Here is a 19,904-nt window from a genome sequence, read left to right as displayed (position 1 = left end):
CCACTTTGAAATTCAGGTTTTGCAAATGGCATATGACACTACTTGAAGATATAACCCAAACACAAGCAGGGAGACAAACCCACAAATACATTTACCCAAACCGTTGGAACAAAAAACTCTATCGGGCAGTTTCCCGCAGGTGATGCACTGACTTAGACCCTGCTGGCCTCTCATCAGCTGATCGAAAGTCTTAGGTCTCTTCCTGGGACCCTCCAAAATATGCACCTGATCCGACATCCTCTTCTCAAGTGCTCCAAATTAATATCCCGCCTTCATATCATTCAGGGTCTCGCACCCTGAAATACTTACAAATTTCCTGATATCGTCTCGCAGCATATCATGATTCCTTACTTTCTTCATCTCCTCGTCTTCTGCATACTGCGGTACAAATAAAGCCCTCTCCCAGAACTTGGCAATGATTTCTGCCATAGTCTTAGTAGTCTGGTGGAGGTCCTAGAACTCTCATGCCAGCTGTTGCATCTCAATTACTAGTGCAAACTCAACTTTGAACATGGTCAAGAAGTCACTCCATGTCATCGCATTAATAGCGGCATCATTTCAAATAGCGTGTCTAACCTCCTCCCACCAATCACATGTTCTGTCCTTCAGGAGACAGGAAGAAATTCGGACCTTGTCCACCTCGGGACATCGGCTGGAAGAAAGAGCATTGTCGACATCTGCCAACTACCTGCTGCTAGCAATGGGGTCCCTAACCCTATAATAACCTGGAGCTCCGCAAGCTCTGAACTTCAGAAACGTGAATGTATGCGTCCCTATCATGGTTGTCATCTCAGTGCGGAATGTGCTCAGCCTCTCATGAAGAATCTCCAAAATGCCCTACTTGACCGCACCAAAGATCACAGGAGTCTGGTAAATGATACTGTGTGTAATCTCAGATGAAATGAACTCCGTCATCTGATCATCGAGTTGTTCGGATCCAAATCCGAGCCTGATCCCTTGCCGGCACCAGACCTGCCATCTGGTTTACCACGTAGCGTCACCATACTCGAAAATATACCATAATAATAATCAAAATACTCATCATAAATCGAGGGATCTCACACACTACAAGTTCCCTGGTTTTATCTCAGCCCTCCTTGACTCGAGTACGGATCCTCTGCTTTCAGTAGTATGGGCCTATACTACCTTCCACATCTATACGTATATTCCTCAAGAATTTCCTTGACTCCACCAAGTCCCTTCTACTACTATTGCACTTCGCATTAATCTCATCCTAGGCTTGCCCTAGGGTAATCTCCGACCCGACCCATCCCCCAGCTGCTGAAGGACTCCTCATAATTCCAATTAGCCACTTCATGAATACCACCATATGTAACAAGGCTCAGATAATCCTTCAAGTAAAGGACTCATCCCTACAATGGTTAAGACTCACACAAGAGCTGCGCGATAGGGTCAAATCCATCACTCTAAGATTATTCAACCCTTATCACATGTGACTTGACGTATTCACTTGGTAGCTAACTCCCATCACCTTAGAGTCCCAAAAAGCACAAAGCAAGCAACATTCAGGCAGGGAAAATCTAATCACAAACACTAATCAAGCCATTTTATCCACTTATCAGGAATATGTACTATCATGCAACTCTAAGGCTCATACAATCAGACATAACCTAAACATGTCGTCATATCACTGGCTACTTAGTGCTACCATGCAGTTCAATAAGCTCATACAGTAGGCATACAAGGCATCCTTCCTAGATCCTCATCCCTAATCTAGCATGCAGTTCACATATTCACAATCCATATCATAACATAACATGTATGAGTAATTTGGGAGAACTTACTTGAGCTCGGCTGATTGCATGCACCACACCATTTTCTCTTTTTAAAATCCTTTTAATAAAAATGATTTTCTTCTGAAAATTTTTATACCAAGTCCTCAGTTTGAGTTCAGACACACCCGAGAGTGCCCCCGAATCCCTCAAACCAAGGCTCTGATACCAACTTGAAACATCCGAAAATTCAAGACCAAAAATTTCATTTTTAATTATTAAATAAAACCATGGTTATCAAAAACATAAGTCATAATATCTCAAAACATCATATCAAAACATGTATCAATATATCAGAGTAAACATCGCAGGCTAAACATCATGGTGTGTGCAATGCAGTCATTCCGAGCTCTTCCCTTTTCTACCAGAAGTACCTGAAACCAAAACTGAAAACCACAAGCACGAAGCTTAGTGAGATCCCCAAACTACCACATACCATACATATCACATAATCACATAAAAACATATCATTGGCCCCACCCTACTTCATCGGGCCCCCGCCCGGCATTGGGACTCGCCTGGCATCGGGTGTGACAACCCGAAATTTATTCCGTTGCGGTAACCCATTTCTGTTAATAGAATATTTTATTTTATTATTGTTATTAAGATTTTCGTTAACATTTGGGTTAGACAAATCAACTAATGATTTATTTTATTTTAGTGTCTAAATGAAATAAATAAAAACATGTGTAATACCCTCAAATTTATTTGGGAAAAATTTTAGTTTGCAACTAAGCCGGATTACAACCATTTAATCGGGTAAAAATTTAAATTCCATTTAACGTCGGTATGGGTGGATCCCCACCTGGCCGCCAACTCAAGCCCTATATAAGGGATGAGTGGCTTTCCCCATGAACTTTTTCTCACTCTAGAAGCTTTCTCTCTACTTTCTCTCTCTAGTTTCTCTCTCTACAAGTGGGTCTAGCCAAGAAACTGTAACACCCAAGATTTTGAAAGCCAAGAAAGTAAAGGAAACCCTAAATTTAAGAGGGACTCGGCGAGTCCAAGGAAGGACTCGGCGAGTCGGAGCGGGATCCGGGTCGAGGAGTAAGTGACCAACTCGGCGAGCCGGCCAAGTGGACTCGGCGAGTCTGGTCTGTGCGAGGAAAACCCTAAATCCGGGGCTTGGAGCCTATTTAAACGTCTCAATCTTCTTCCTAGGGCTCCTTTACAGCCTCTCACACCCAGAACGCCACACCTTAAGCCCCCATTGTGTTCATTCAAGCTCTTAGCCATTTTTGAGTGGTTTTAAGGAAGAAGAAGGAGTGGGAATCTTTGAAGCATCAAGGAGTGGTCTTGGATCCGAAGTTCGGGGAGCATTTCAGAGCATTTGAAGGTATTAAGTCGTTCCTCTCCTCCAGATTTTCCTTGGTTATGAGTTTTGGGGCTTTTAAGCCATGTTTAAGATCAATCTTGAGCTTGAGGTCCAGATCTGAGGTTGCTACCTCAGATCCATGTTTGTTTTGGTTTAGAATCCCGTAAAGTATCAGCCATTGGGTGGATTTTGGAGCCTCTTGGTCTTAAACCCTAGTTATTGGTGCATTTTGCCTAGATCTCCCTCTCTACACGTAAAGTTTGAAACTTTACGTGGGGAATAGGCTTGGGAAGGGTAGATCTATAGTTTGGAGTTCATGCATGACTCGGAAGTCCTCTGCATGTATGTGGATCTTAATGGACTCGGCGAGTCCTTCTAGTGGACTCGGCGAGTAGCTTGAAGATGAGGAGGAACTCGACAAGTGGGATGAACAGCTCGTCGAGTCGGATGAAGATAGGCATGAACTCGGCGAGCTGGATGAACAACTCGGCGAGTTGGATGAAGATTGTCGTGTGCTTGGCGAGTCTGTTCTTAGACTCGGCGAGTCAGGTCGCGTGGTCCCAAACCCTTCGAGTTAAGTCTCGAGTCAGCGAGTCGAGCCAGGACTCAGTGAGTTGGACAGGACAGGAATCGGGAGTCAGTAAACTCGGCGAGTCAGGGGCTGACTCGGCGAGTAGAGTCGCGAGTGGAAGGACTCTGGACTTATGAACTCGGCGAGTCAGTAGGGTGACTCAACGAGTAGGGTTGACCTGGAAGGTTGACTTTGACCAGGACGATGACTTTGGCCAGAGTGGACTTGGTTGACCTTTGAAGGTCAGTTAGACTAAGTGTTATGTTGATATTGGTAGTTCGGGGAGCTAGCGGAGCAGCAGTTCGGAGTCAGTGGTCAGGTAGCGGTCAAAGGGGTTAGCAGCAACAGTTCAGCAGTATCAGGTGAGTTTCCCTTTGTATGAATGGGTCTACGGCCACAATGCCGGCCCATGTAGTTATGAGTAGAAGATCCGGGGGTTAGCCCTAGGCCCAGTATGCTAGTATGATATTCGGACGAGGTCCAATGATAGAGGGCGGGTGCCCAAGGAGCGGTTTATGTGATAGTTTATACTTGTTGTCTGTGTGATACTTGTATGTGCCTGGTAGGGGGGTGAGTGTGGGCAAGGTCCCGTATCTCACCAATAGCAGAGTGTGGATGGTGTTCCACATCTCAGTAGCAGCAGAGCAGGGGCGAGGCCCAAGTCAGGAAAGGAGTGAGGGTGGGTTGGGCCCGTATTTCACTGTCAGCAGGAGTATGGACGAGGTTCCATGACTCATCAGTAGCAGGACACGGGCGGGGCCCAGAGATAGGCGAGGCCTTAGAGCAAGAGTTGTTAGTATATGTTTAGTTTATATAATGTCATGTGATATGTTTATGTGCTATTATATGTTAGTGGGCGAGGCCCTGTGACAGGCGAGGCCTAAGTGAAACAGATCTGTATCCGAGCGGGGCTCGAAGCCAGGCGGGGCCTGGAGTGGCGGGGCCGTTGTAGCGGGCGAGGCCCGAAGTAGAGGGCGAGGTCCAGGATAGCGGGCATGGCCCAGTGCTTGCAGTATGTGTTTGTTGCAGCTAGTTAGAGGGTGTGGCCCAGTATGTGTTGTGCGCAGTATTGCGCATGGTATGTGGTAGGGTGGGGAACTCACTAAGCTTCGTGCTTACGGTTTTCAGTTTGTTTTCAGGTACTTCCGGTAGCGGAGGGAGGAGCTCGGGGTGATCGCATGGCACACACCATAGATTAGTCAGCCTGGGAATGTTTACTCTGATAATAAACCTGTGTTTTGAAAACTTATACTCAGATTATGTTTTGAAATGATGTCTTTGTTTAAAGTAATGTTTTATTAAAAAGAAATTTTTGGTCTTAAATTTTGGGATGTTACAAGTTGGTATCAGAGCCTTGGTTTGAGGGATTCGGGCATACTCTCGGGTGTGCCTGAACTCAAACTGAGGGGTCGGATAAAAAGTTTTCAAAAATGAAAAGATAGTTTTGTAAAAAGAGAGTTTTGAGAAAGAAAACAGTTTTAGAAAAGCAAAAAGAATTCAGAAAGAAAAGAACTTTGAAAAGAGAAAAGAGGTGTGGTGCATGCAATCAACCGAGCTCAAGTAAGTACCCCAAAACACCCATACAAGTTTATGTTATGATTATCAGATGATAGACAGCATGCTAGAATAGGACTAAGGATCTAGGGATGATGCCTTATGTGCCTGTTATTTGTGCTTTTGAGCTACATGATAGTGCTGATTAGACAGTAGTAGGATAGCTTGTTTAGGTTATGCCTGAGTTATGAGTTTGTGTTGCATGCTAGTTCAGATTCTTGCTATGTGGGTATGATTGCTTGAGTATGTTGTGGTTAGACTTTCCCCTTGTCCGAATGCTGCTTGCTTTGTGCATTGTGGGATTTTGAGCGATGGGAGTTAGCCACTAGATAGATACGTTACGTCACATGTGATCAGGGTTGAATAATCTCAGAGTGCTGAATTTGGCCCTATTGCGCAGCTCTTGTCTGAGTCCAACCGTTGTAGGGATGAGTCTCTTACTCGAAGGATTATCTGAGCCTCGTCACATGTGATGGTATCCGGGTAATGGCTAATTGGCATCGCAAGGAAGCCTTCAGCAGCTGAGGACTGGTTTGAGCTGAGTCAGAGGTTTCCTTAAGGTAAGCCTAGGATGAGATAGTGCTGGGAGCAGTAGTAGTGGATAAGGGACCTGGTGGAGTCGAAGCAATTCCTGAGGAAAGTACGGATAGATGTGGAAGGTAGTATGGGCCCGTACTACTGAAAGCAGAGGATCTGTACTCGATTTGGGAAAAGCCAAGACAAGACCAGGAACCTAGTAGGGAGTGTGTTTGGTCTCGCAGCGGTGATGAGTTTCTGATAGTGATTGTGTTATATGTTTCAGTATGGTGACGTTGAGAGAGAGACCAGCAGGCAGATTAGGCGCCGGAGAGGGATCAGGCTCGGGTTCAGGGGCCGAGCAGCTCGAGGAGCGGATGAGAGAGTTGATATCAGCTGAGGTTACGCGCAGTATTCTAGCTCAGACTCCTATGACCTTTGGCACGGTCAAGGAGGGCATATTGGAGATCTTGGAGGAGAGGCTGGGAGCCTTCCGTACTGAGATGATGGCATTGATGGGAGCGCGTACTTTGATGTTTCGAGAGTTCAGAGCTTGCGGGGCACCAGATTATCATGGGTCTAGGGACCCCATTGCTAGCAGCAGATGGTTGGCTGATGTTGCCAACGCTTTTCGTACGAGCAAGTGCCCCGAGGGGGACAAGGTTAGACTCGCCTCCTGTCTTCTGAAGGACAGAGCGAGGGATTGGTGGGAGGGGATTGGTCATGCTTTGGGGGATGATTCCGCATTGGACGCGATGACATGGAGCGATTTCTCGGCCAGGTTCAGGGCGGAGTTTTCACCGATTATTGAGGTGCAGCCGCTGGCACGAGAGTTTCAGGATTTGACGCAGACTACTGAGACTGTGGCGGAGATCACCGCCAAGTTCAGGGAGAGGGCTCTTCTTGTACCGCAGTATGTCGCGGATGAGGAGATGAAGAAGGCTCGGTACCATGAGATGTTGAGGGACGACATCAGGGAGTTCGTGAGCAGATCTAGCTGTAAGACGCTGGAAGATATGATTTCTCGGGCTAGAGAGAGGGAAATTGAATTGGAGCAGATCCGGAAGAGGAAGTCGGATGAGGTTCAGGTAGCTACGAGTTCGGGCAAAAGGCCCAAGGGATCGGATTCGAGATCGAGGGATCATCAGGACCGCAGTCGGTGCGGAAAGTGTGGCAGGGCGCATGGGGGTGCATGCAGGAGTGGTAGCGGTGGTGAGTCTGGCTGCTTCAAGTGCGGTCGGACTGGTCATTTTAGCAGGGATTGTACTGTTATCGCCGTGCAGGGATCAGACTTGATATGTTTTCATTGCAACCAGCGGGGCCACAAGAAGGCCCAGTGCCCCAGTTTGTCTTCGGCAGGACGGGTGATGGCACCCGCCCCTACAACTCTGAGGATCACAGATGGCCGTCAGGGCCGGGTAGAGGCACCTGCGGCAGGGAGCAGGGCTTTTCAGATGACGACCTTGGAGACGCGAGCAACGCCGGACGTTGCAGGTATGCAATTTCCCATTTTCAGTTCTCTTATTTGTGCATGATTTCATTGTTATAGTTCTACATCATTAGCGGTAAAAGTATTTTATTTTGATTGGTTGATTGTGATCGAGTTGTATGCCATCTGCATACCTTGGATATTTGTATGGTAGTTAGGGGATGTGCAATATTGAAGAAGGTTTCGAAGGATGCAGTAACTGTAGCACGCTTGGGAGGGATTTGGTACGTTTCGCTAGTTCGGAGTGGTGCAGTGATTGTGATGGATTGGCTAAATCTCTAGCTACGGCGGGCTTGGGTTCCTCGGTAGATGGGTTATGGAATGGTAGCAAAGATCGGGATCTCTTTGAGTATTTAGCAGCAAAGGGTAAGCAGGATCGAAGTGGGGGAGAATCCTCCGGGTGTGCCCAGAGAGGAGCACGCAGACCCAAAATGAGTACGTGACCTCCGAGAGGGAAGAGAAGTAGTTCAGCGTTTGAGGGAGTGAGGATTTCAGGGTTGGGAGTTTGAGAAACTCCATATCAGCTAGCGCGTGTGATGGTAATGGTTAGTTATGGTTGAGAATTCAGGTTGTGGATCGCCTGAAGGACTCGAGGGAGTCGGAATAAGGATCTTGAGAAGCTGATGGCACGTGGGTGCCTTTGTATTAGCAGTCAGTAGTGGAAGTGTTGTGAGACTACAGGGCAGCTGTAGCATTCACTAGAGGTCAGCAATGGATGGTGATGTGAGCCTATGGGTAAGCCGTAGCATTCTTTAGTAGTTCCGTTAGTGGAGTCGGGGCGAGGCCCTTATCCCCTAGTGATCTGGTAGGGATCAAGATTGGGTAAGTGGATGAGAATGATAGGGAGTTGCCTGTATAGCTCTAGAGAGGTGAGACCTTGGGAGAGGCCGCTCCAGGATATAGTTGGGCGAGACCCGTGGGCGAGGCCCGTATGAGATTAGCAGTGTAGATGAGACCTGGGAGCAGGGTTGCTCAGTAGTATGGTTGGGTGAGACCCGTGGGCTAGGCCCGAGCAAGAGTGACTAGACTAGTGAGACTAGAAGGATAGCGGCGGGTGGGACCCGTGGGCGAGGCCCGTGAGTTTTAGCAGCGCAGGTGGGACCTGGTAGGGACCTTAGTGTCAAGATTAGGGGATCGGGGGTCCCAGGTTTGTAGTGCCTGAATGGCAGAATTGATTGAGTAGTTATAGGTGGTCGAGGTTTCTTTGGAAGTCGCTGAGAGCGACCAATGATGGTGTTGGGACTAGCTACCGGTGGGAGCCGGTAATCCAGTCATTGATAGGTTGGTAGGGACCAGGGTGGTCTCAGTTCATCAGGGAGTCAGATGAGGAATAGCAGAATTGCCAGTCGGTGGCAGCGCGAGTATGCAGCGTATGGTGGAATTCAGTCAGTTGAGTCGGGGGGTGGTCGACACCAAGTGTTGGCAGAAAGGAGTGTCAGTGAGTACTGACGGTGATGACCCGTTCTGGGAATAGCGGGGGGTGATGGAGTTAGGGAAGGTTAGGACCTTCACAGTGTCAGAGGAAGAGTCGGTTATAAGGCTTTGCCTTGGGAAGGCAGAGAAATTGCGCACGGAAAGTAGTGGAGAACCTCTGCGGGTTCAGTGCGGTACTCGGTGAGTACCAGAAGGATTATCGGTTGAGTAAGTTCTGTTTCTAAGCTGTTCAGGGTCAGGTTTGACCCGAGGGTTACCCGCGAGGTTGATGTTAATCAGAATGACCAGGTGGAAGACCAGCGCAGGTAGGCGGCTGGTGTTGGGTATTGGAGGCAGATCGCAGGCGGTGGGCCCTGGTAAACTTCGAGGACGAAGTTCAGTTTAAGTGGGGGAGAGTTGTAACACCCAAGATTTTGAAAGCCAAGAAAGTAAAGGAAACCCTAAATTTAAGAGGGACTCGGCGAGTCCAAGGAAGGACTCGGCGAGTCAGAGCGGGATCCGGGTCGAGGAGTAAGTGACCAACTCGGCGAGTCGGCCAAGTGGACTCGGCGAGTCTGGTCTGTGCGAGGAAAACCCTAAATCCGGGGCTTGGAGCATATTTAAACGTCTCAATCTTCTTCCTAGGGCTCCTTTACAACCTCTCACACCCAGAACGCCGCACCTTAAGCCCCCATTGTGTTCATTCAAGCTCTTAGCCATTTTTGAGTGGTTTTAAGGAAGAAGAAGGAGTGGGAATCTTTGAAGCATCAAGGAGTGGTCTTGGATCCGAAGTTCGGGGAGCATTTTAGAGCATTTGAAGGTATTAAGTCATTCCTCTCCTCCAGATTTTCCTTGGTTATGAGTTTTGGGGCTTTTAAGCCATGTTTAAGATCAATCTTGATGTTTTGCTTTGTGTACATGCAAATTCAGGATTTAACCACCCAAAATACCTTAAAAACTAGAGTTTATGGTTTGGGAACACCTCCCAAAACCGTAAACTCCTATAAAGGGGTTTTGAAGCCCCAAAATCCCTCCAAAACCTTCCTAATGCTTATCTATGACTTAGAAACTCGCATGCATGAAGTTAGAAACCCAAAATCTTGCCTTTAAGGGAGTAAACATGAGTTTACGGTCCATGAATATTCATGAACCGTAAACACCAAAACCGTAAACACCAAGAAGGGTGTTTTGGTGTCCCTAACTCCTTCCTTAGCATGTTTAATGGACTAGAAACTTGTATGAATGAGCCTAGGACCACAAAATACAAAGTAAGTGTAGTGACCAAGGGTTTACGACCATAAACCATAGGGTTGACGACCGTAAACTCCCAAGGAGTGGTCCAAGGACCGCAAACTCCAAGGGAGTGCCCCTTTTGAACCCTAATCACTTCTCAAGCCATGGATTTGATCTTAGAACCCTTTCTAATGATACAAGAGACCTTGAAGCACTCAAATACCCTCCTTCCATGAGTTTACGGCTGTAAACTCATGGGGGAAATGGTCCCTCAACCGTAAACTCACCTAGGGTGAGTATTTGAGGAGTAAACTCCACAGTGAGGCCTTACACTCCTTCCTTGCAACCCAATAGCCTCCTAGCACTTGACCAAATCGTTTTTCTTCGCATTAGGATGTATATTCTTGTTTAATTACTGTTTAGTCACTAATTATATGTAAACATATGTCTTCATATGTTTCTAGGGTCCTAGTGTGTGTTCAAGTCTTCACTTGACACCTAACATCCTACCCGACATTCCATCCACTCCACTCGCTGCAGGTGAGTTCATACCCCTTAATTAACCTTTCAAATGCTTTTAAATGATTTTATGGGGGGGGGGGGAATACAAGTTGAATCCAACAATTTACAGTATCAATCACATGTGATTTGTAACTTACAATCAAAAAGGGATTTCTATACTTTTAACCGTTTGCCTTCAAAAACTGTTTTCAATGTTTATCAAACTCATTTTTATGTAAATTGTTATAAAAAATATTTTCAAACTCTTTTAAACTTCTTATGTTTCTAAAATATATCCACACCAATATATTTATATAAGTAAGACTTGAAGGACTTAGGACTGATAGCTCGCCTTATTACCTGTTCTTGTTTGATTGGGGTCTTGGGGTATATTGTTATCTGTCCGACTGTCGCTGAATTCTTAGTTATATATTGTATGTATTTGTATTGGATATGAATACCTTAGTTTATTTCAATATTTATGAGTATCCAAGAACGACTGCAACATGCCAATTAACTATAATAGGTATAGTTAAGATTTACCACTCCTCGCTACTATTACTATGATACTTACCATAGTTAGTGATATTATGAGTCGTTACATGTTAAGTACTATATAGGAAAAATACTATATGATATAACAGAAGAATACTAAATACATCATACTGAGAAGCACACTATACACTAATACAAGAGAACATAGTAATACAGAATGTGATACACTATTTCTACATATGACACTTTACTGCGCCTTCACTGTGTAACCTTAGTCTCCTGGAGGGAGAGCGGGCTCTACGTGTATAGATCTATACAGGGCGGACACTCATACATCCCGACTGCTAGCTACAGTCCGAGCCGACTAGGCCCAGGGATGACAACATGCTACCACACTACATATGACCTGGAGGGTCATGATACACTCAATCGCCTATCTGCATGGTTACATACATATTCACATTCGGAACCCTAATCTAACAAAATACGAATTGAAGGTAAAGTAGACTCCCCAAGGTGTATTAAATACATACAAGGTTGTAAAAATCGTTCGACGGTAGGTCGGCGTTCGACTGGCGATAAGCGATTAATCGGAGATTAATTGGGGACCCTTAATTATTAATAAAATCATTTAAAAAATTAATATTCCCTAAAAAAATAAGTATTTGAAATTTTAAAATTTTAGTTTAATATTTTAAATTTTGAATGCTTAAAATTTTGAAAATTTAAAATTTTGGTGTAATATTTGAAAATTCAAATTTTTTGAATTTTTTAAAAAATTCCCGCCTATGACCACCGAGACCGCCAAGGCCGACTTTGACCGATTTTGACCAATTTCCGCCAAGCACCCTAATTGTAATCGGTTTAAGGCTGCCAAGCGATTAATCGGCCGCCAAGACCAATTTCCGCAACACTGAATACATATCGCTACCTAGAGTCTGCGGTTAATTACCATCCAGTCGGCAGTAACACTGCTAGAATAATACATTATTTTTCCCATTTACTTTGCTCAAATGAAGTCCAAATTATATATATATTTTTTATAATTATGAGTCTAGTTGGGAAAACTTTTACACACTCAAAGGATCAAACTTACAAGTAACAAAGTCTTGGCAAAAGACTACTTTTATTAGAAAATATAGGATTTTCTGCAGATTCACACTTTTTTCAAGCTTAATAACAACTTTCATGTTATACGATTGTAAACATATTTATACAAGCAATGACACTAAATTCTTATGAACTCACCAGCTTTACGTCGATTCTCATTTTCAAAATAACTTGTATTCTCAGATCGGCAATAGACAGGTACAAATGCAGTTTTTGAGAAGATGGAGCGCATACAAGACTCCTCTTTATTTTTTATTATACTTTTTTTTGGTTTCTAACAAACTGTACAGAACACGCTTGTATTACAATTACTATATTAATGCAATGGATGTTGTTGCTTGTTTTTACTATTATGCATTGTTATGATACTGTACATGACGTCCTCCACCCCAGAACGTATTCCGCCGTTCTAGGTTTTGGGGTGTGACATCGGGCCCCGCCCGACATCGAGCAAAACTCGGTATACATATCAACATAACAACATTACACATAAAGTAATCACATAATATAAGCATATAAACGTTCCTCGGGCCCCTTCCGACATCTAACCGTAATTCGGAAACATACAGATACAAACACATGCAAGATTCACGAAGACAACAAGCATACAGACATTCCTCGGGCACCCCCCGACATCAGATTGTAATCCAGAAAAGATATAAACCTACATCGGGCACCGCTCGGGATTGGACCGTAGTTCAGAACATACAAACATATATACAGGATGGACTTGGTGCCTTAGACCCATTCCTACAGTAGGAAACTTACCTCGCACTACCGAAGTCCTGCAGATTATTCTCTCGCTGCTGGCTGACAGATCCTCATACTATCAACATCAAAATAACACCCAATTAATAATTGGGTTCCAATACATAACCATAAGTCCTTGTTTGGGGTAAAAAGACTACTTTAATTACCCCAACCTAGCCTGATTTAAGCCCAAGGCCAAAACACACACTCTAAAGGCCCAAAAGTCAAACAATGAACCAAAGTCCAACATATGGACCAATTTTCCAAATTGGGCCCAAAAGCTTCACATGGGACTTACCCTAAAGCCCATCCAAATTTCCTAGTCCATCTAGTTGTTATTAGATGGCCCATCAAGAATCCAAACATCTAGGCCCAACAGAAAAGCCCATCTCAAAACCCAACACAATTAGGGTTTTCACATAAAATGATGATTAGGGTTAATTAAAAACACTTCACCCATTATGGACTTAATCCATTAAGTCCATCAATCTACTAGTTCAATCATATGGTGTGGTCGGGCGTAATTCATAATTCAATTCTAATGGTCCAAGGTGCGGGTCTCGAAAACTCCAAAACTACATATCCAAAATTAGGGTTTTCTAAACCCTAATTAGGGTTTACAGCTCATAAGTTAGTTAATTAGTTAATTAAATAAATATATGTGTGTTTATAAATCGGGCACCACCCACTGCCACCTTGGGCAGTGGTGATCGGCAGCGGTCCATGGCGGCAGGAGGCGGCAGCCACCACCTTGAGGTGGTGGTGATGGGTTTTCTTCAACTTTCAACCAATGCCCAACCAACAACACACTACTACAACATATGCATTTCCGACGATTTCATACACACACACAGTCACTTCCCACAATGGCTGGTGGCGGCAACCACCATGGTTGGCTGCCATGGTGGTTGTTTGTGATTTCCGGCTATCTACACACACATACGAATGAACACGATACAACAACACACACACCTACTTCACGATCCACGAACACAGCCACCATTTCACGGTGGCATGAGGCAGACGAAGTAGTTGGCAGCACCCAAGATAGCCGCTCGGAGCGGCGGGGCAACAATGACGTGTTAACTAAAAGAGATAGAGAAGGGACATAGAGTGGACGAACCCTACCGGAAACATCGGCAACGAAGACCACATGTATGTTTCTTCTGATCATACGCTGCCATGACGTCCAATTGCAACCTTTATCTTCAACGGAAGCGGCACAACGACGGTGAAACTCGGTGGTGCAAGGAGACGGCTGGAGAGATGGCGGCGGCGGCTGGAGGTTAGAGGGATAAGGGTGGCGACTGGGGAAATATGGTGTAGGGTTAGGGTTTAAACCAGCTACACGAGAGGGAAGGAGTGTTGGGTCTAAACCACGTGCCTTCTTTCAAATTTTATCCCTTTTTCCAAGATTATTTCCTCTCCACCAAATCTTTTTCAAACTAAGTCCATATATTACATTCAACCCTCAGTATTCCAAATCCTTTCAATTTAAGTCCAATATTTACCAAATACCCCCTGGCTTCTGAATTTCTTTGGAAAACCGCCCCAAAATTACACTTTAACTTCCACTATCCAAAATTATGATATTTAACTCCCCGAAGCCAACATCTTGCTAAATTATTATTGATTTTTTTGGCTACAATACTATAAAATTAAATATAATATACGTCTCAGGGTTTTGGGCTAATTATATATATATATATATATATATATATATATATATATATATATATATTTATATATATATCGAAATGTTCCATGATGCGTCCCATCCTTTTTCTTCATAAATAAGATCGATGCTCCCCATGGTGAACTACTCGACCGAATAAATCCCTTGTCTAGGAGCTCCTGCAGCTGCATAGACAACTCATGCATCTATGGAGGTGCTAATTGATAAGGTGTTTTGGCTATCAGAGCTGCACCTGGAACCAAATCAATCCAAAACTCCACCTGCCTCTCCAGAGGCACTCTCGGAAAATCCCCCGGGAACACATCCGAGTATTCCCAAACAATCGGTACATCATAAAAGGTTACCTCACCCCTTTCCAGGGTATCCATCACATAGGCCACATACCCACAACATCCCTACTGAAGATAACGCTGGGCCATGGCAGTCGAGCAAAGAGCCGACCCATGTTAAGCACACTCAAAGTGTACTAACTGAAGTCCATAATCAATCATTACTCTGTTGGAACTCAACCAATCCATCCCCATAATGACCTTGCTCTCGCGCAGGCGAATCAGAACCAAATCAATCATATATGGTCACTAAATATCTCCAATGTGCATCCCCGGCGAACCCTCAACACTCGTACCAGATGGTCATCAACAATCTCAACCTCTAGTGGATAATCCAGCTCTCCCACACATCATCAAATCTCTTTCTAAGGGCAAGGGATACAAAATATCGGGTAGTCCCCGAATCAAATAGGACCAACACAGGAATACCATTCACAAGGAATGACCCTAAACAATAATACAAAATATAAGCAATACAAATAATATAAATAAGGAGATAAGGAGAAGATACATACTAGTGACCACATCGGGTACTGCACGAGCCTCCTCAATTGTCAACTGAAATCCCCTGCTCTGAACAACCGACACCTTTTCCTTGCCCTGGCGGCCATCTGTGATCCTCAGAGTCACCGGAGTAGGTGCTGCTACTAATCCTCTTGATGTTAAACTTGGACATGTGGCCTTCTTGTGGACCCTATGAATGCAATTGAAGCAAAATCATATCTAATTTCTGGGTAGCGGTGGTAGATGCAGTGCAATAACTACTAAAATGACCCATCTTGCCACACTTGTAGCAGCCTGAACCACCCGTTTTGCAAACCCCGCCATGTTCCCTGCCGCACTTACAACAGTAGCTCCAGCCCTGCTGGCCCTTCAATCTATAATCGAAACCCTTAGGTTTCTTCACCGAAACCCCAGTCGCCTGCCCATGCTCTGCCTTCCTCTTCCCTATGTGCTCCAAGTCAAACTCCAGTCTTAGGCCTTGGATATCATCTCATCCAGTATCGGGCATGCGAAAAAACTCACAAACTCCTGAATATCTGACCTCAACATGTCATGGTACCGAGTCTTCCGCATCTCCTCATCTGTGGTATACTAAGGTACCAATAGGACTCTCTCTCTAAAACTGGTGGTGATCTTCTCCACAGTGTCAGTCGTCTGTCTCATATCCAGAAACTCCCTAGCTAGCTTTTTCACCTTAATAGTTGGTGCAAACTCCGCTTAGAACCAGGTCACAAAATCCGACCAGGTCCTGGCCTCGATGTGCTAGTTGTTTCTGTGTATTGTGTATGGATGAACTCGGGGGTTCCCGTGGCACTTAGGTGTAAGACCTTGGAGGGTTTCCTTGGCTTCCTATGTCAAAGACCTCTAGGGGTTCCCAAGACACTTAGGTATAAGACCTTGGAGGGTTTCCTTGGCTTCCTAGGTTAAAGACCTCGGGGGGTTCCCATGGCACCCGAAGTAAGACCCTGGAGGGTTTCAGGGCTTCCTTATGTGTTGTTTTGCATGGCTTATGTGTTATGTATTGTTGTTTAGCTAGCATGACATGTTGTATGTGTTCTTGTGTGGGTGTGCTCTGGGGAGCTCACTAAGCTTCCAAGCTTACTGTTTGTGGATTTATTTCAGGTACATCTGAGCCCAAGGGCAAGGGAAAGGCGTGATGGTGCGGCGTGCACTCTATCTCTCTTTTTCACTAATATGTTTTGGTACACTCTGATGATTTAAACAAATCTATATTGAATGTGGATTTGAAACAATTATGTTAGCATTTCATGGTTTATGCAAGTGTGTTTACTAATTAAAAATGAAAATTTTCTTTGTAAAAGTTTGGGTTGTTACAGATTCCTTTAATGAAATTGAATAGCTCGAAAGTTGTTTCCGATTTCAACCTTAAAAAGAAAACCCAGGTGAATCTAGTGAAGTCATCCATAATTACGAGAATGCATTTTTTGTGGTGGATACCTTCTACTATCGAAGGACCACAAAGGTCGATATGGAGAAGTTCTAGTGGCTTTAAAATTGATTTTAGATTAGAACATGATGTCCTTTCGTTGATTTCTTTCCACACTCAAATGCAACACATTGATGATCATTATCAAACTTGAGGAGTGGCGATCCTCGGACCATTTCACCAGAAATGAGATCATTCATATATCAAAAATTAAGATGAGAAAGTCTCTGATGCCACAGCCAATTGACATTGTGAATCGATTTGGCAAGGAAGCACATCTTGGGTTTTCCAATGATCATATCAATATCCAAGGGATACATGTTCTTGTTTTAGTTAGACTTGATGAGGCATTCTTTCCAACCTTCTGTCATTATGTATTTGTGCTTTTTTCAGAATTCAGCTCTTCGATTTGCATCAGTGAGTTGTGCTACACTTATCGGGTTGTGCTTGAGACCAACAATGAAAGTGACATTAGAAACTATGAAATTGTCGTTGGTTAGGATGTCATAGCCTCAGATTTGAGAATTTGTATTGTTACAAAAAGTAACGAAACCAACCTTGGGAGTTAATTTGAGCTCTCGTAGGAAATCCTTCTACCTAGTCATGTACATAAAACAAGCGCTATCAATATATTATATTGTTTCTAGTTCGTAATCATAAAAAGCCTACATCAAACAAGTGTTATCAATATACCATATTGTTGCTTGTTCGGAAGCACAAAAAGCCTACAAAATCATATGGTTTTAGATATTTTAGGCTCCTTCTAACATCTCAAAAATTAAGACTAATTTTTTTTTTTTAAATTAATTAAACTATCATCCAAAACAACATCATGAAAACCACAAACAATCAGAGTATATCAAATAACATCCAAAACATCAGAGTAATGCAAAACGCGGAACAATAAGTTGTGTGTACTACAATCATCGCAGGCTCCTCCCTTCCGAACCAGAAGTACCTGAAACATCAACTGAAAACCGAAGCACAAAGCTTTGTGATTTCATGAAAATACCACATACCATACATATCAACATATAACGGGCCTTGCCTAGCATCGGGCCCGCTCAGAATAGACAAGTCAGTCATCAAGCCCCGCCTGGCATCGGGCCCCTCCCGGTATACATATAAACATATAAACACATAAACACATGCAATAATAACAAAGATAAGTAGCATACATGATAGTCAACGGGCACCGCCTGGTATACATATTAGATATCATACTCGCAAGAGTCACGTAGACATATAGCATCCTAATCAAAATAAACCATGGGCCGACATTGGTTCCTTCGACCTGCTAAACACAGTGAGGAAACTCACCTCTAGCTGTCGAATCTCTAAAACCACTGTTTTTACTGACCACACTGATATTAAGTACTTGTTTGTCAAGCAGGATGCAAAGCCAAGATTGATCCGATGGGTGCTTTTACTACAAGAATATGAAATCGAGATCAAGGATAAGAAGGGGATGGAGAATGTAGCGGATGACCATCTTTCTAGACTAGAAAATCCATAAAGGGAAGAGATAGACAACATGGGTATTGAAGATAGCTTCCCAGAAGAATATTTGATGGTGGTCATGGGGGAAGAACCATGGTATGCGGATATTGCAAATTACTTGGCTGGCGATTACCTTCCAAAAGGCCTCACTCATCAACAAAAGAAGAAGTTATTTTCAGAAATTAAATATTATTTCTGGGATGAGCCATATCTTTTTAGGAGTTGTGCGGATGGAATCATAAGAAGATGCGTTTTTGGCAAGGAAAGTCGGGACATATTAGAGGATTGCCATAATGGACCACCAGGAGGACATCATGGGGTGCAATACACTACTAAAAAAGTGTTTGATGCTGGTTTTTATTGGCCTACTATCTTCAAGGATGTTGCTACTCATGTAAGGGAATGTGATGCTTGCCAAAGAATTGGTAATATATCGGCAAGGAATGAAATGCCCCAAAGGAATATTCAAGTTTGTGAATCTTTGATGTATGGGGTGTGGATTTCATGGGACCATTTCCTTCATCCAAAGGCAACACATACTAGTGACGGTGGATTACGTGTCAAAGTGGGCGGAAGCGCAAGCCTTACCAACCAATGATGCAAGGGTTGTGGTAAAATTCTTAAAGAAATTATTTTCTAGATTTGGAGTGCCTAAGGCATTAATTAGTGATAGGGGTACCCACTTTGCTAATGGTCAACTAGCAAAAGTGTTGCAAAAATATGTGGTCCGCCATAGATTTTCAACACCTTATCATCCACAAACAAATGGGCAAACCGAAATTACAAATAAGGCACTCAAAAGAATATTGGAGAAATCGGTGGGAAAAATAGAAAAGATTGGGCGGACAAATTGGATGATGCACTTTGGGAATTTAGGACCGCATTAAAGACACCCATTGGTACCACACCCTATAGGCTAGTGTATGGTAAAAGTTGTCATTTACCCATGGAGCTTGAACACAAAGCCTATTGGGCTTTGAAAACATGCAATTTTGAACCAAATGAGTTACGTGCAAACCGACTTTTGCAAATGAATGCCTTGGAAGAATTGATGAATGAGTCTTACACTAACTCATTGATTTATAAAGACAAGACCAAAAGATGGCATGATGCAAGGTTAAAGGGTAATAAAGAATTTGAGGAAGGACAAAAAGTTCTCTTATACAATTCAAGGCTAAAGCTCTTTCCCGGAAAATTACTCACTTGTTGGACCGGGCCTTTTACAATAAAGCATGTCTTTCCATACGGGGTGATTGAGTTATGGAGTAAAGATGGGTCAAGCTTCAAATTCAATGGGCATCGGGGGAAGAGATATGAAGAAGGAGTGCCAAAAGATGGGTCAAGCTTCATTTTATTTTTTGTCTTTTATTGGTTTTCTTAGGATTTGCCTATCTAAATAATTTTATTTGTCTAAAATGATTTCTTGAGGGAAAGCAAAGCTTAAGTGTGGGGTATGGTGGCATAAATTTAAGAAACATAAAAAAATTTCAAACAGATTCAAAAACTCGACGAGTTGGTACTCCTACTCGGCGAGTCCATTTGAGAAATCGTGACATTTCTGCAGAATCGCGCACCTACTCGACAATTCGGTACCCCTACTCGGCGAGTCCAAGTTTTAACCAGAAAAATATATATAATTTTACATTCAATGAATTAGGGTTTTAAACCTAAAAGTAAAAAAATCTTAT

At 43.6% G+C, this 19,904-nt stretch overlaps 1 protein-coding gene across 1 annotated transcript; it reads left to right on the top strand.

Annotated features, from left to right (window-relative positions):
* Nucleotides 1-19,162: 19,162 nt before the first annotated feature.
* Nucleotides 19,163-19,597, top strand: LOC145090101 (uncharacterized). The gene has a single exon (XM_079028443.1). It carries the CDS (start codon nucleotides 19,163-19,165, stop codon nucleotides 19,595-19,597), a length of 435 nt encoding a protein of 144 aa, XP_078884569.1.
* Nucleotides 19,598-19,904: the final 307 nt, after the last annotated feature.

The sequence above is a fragment of the Lactuca serriola genome, chromosome 2 (assembly GCF_051521515.1).
Source record: "Lactuca serriola cultivar US96UC23 chromosome 2, Lser_US96UC23_V15, whole genome shotgun sequence".
In the NCBI taxonomy this organism is placed as follows: domain Eukaryota; kingdom Viridiplantae; phylum Streptophyta; class Magnoliopsida; order Asterales; family Asteraceae; genus Lactuca; species Lactuca serriola.
This window is presented reverse-complemented; position numbering and strand designations above follow the sequence as displayed.

Bases quoted from the DNA above. Each gene is read 5' to 3' on its own strand.
- LOC145090101 (XM_079028443.1), top strand. From the start codon at position 19,163: ATGGAGCTTGAACACAAAGCCTATTGGGCTTTGAAAACATGCAATTTT.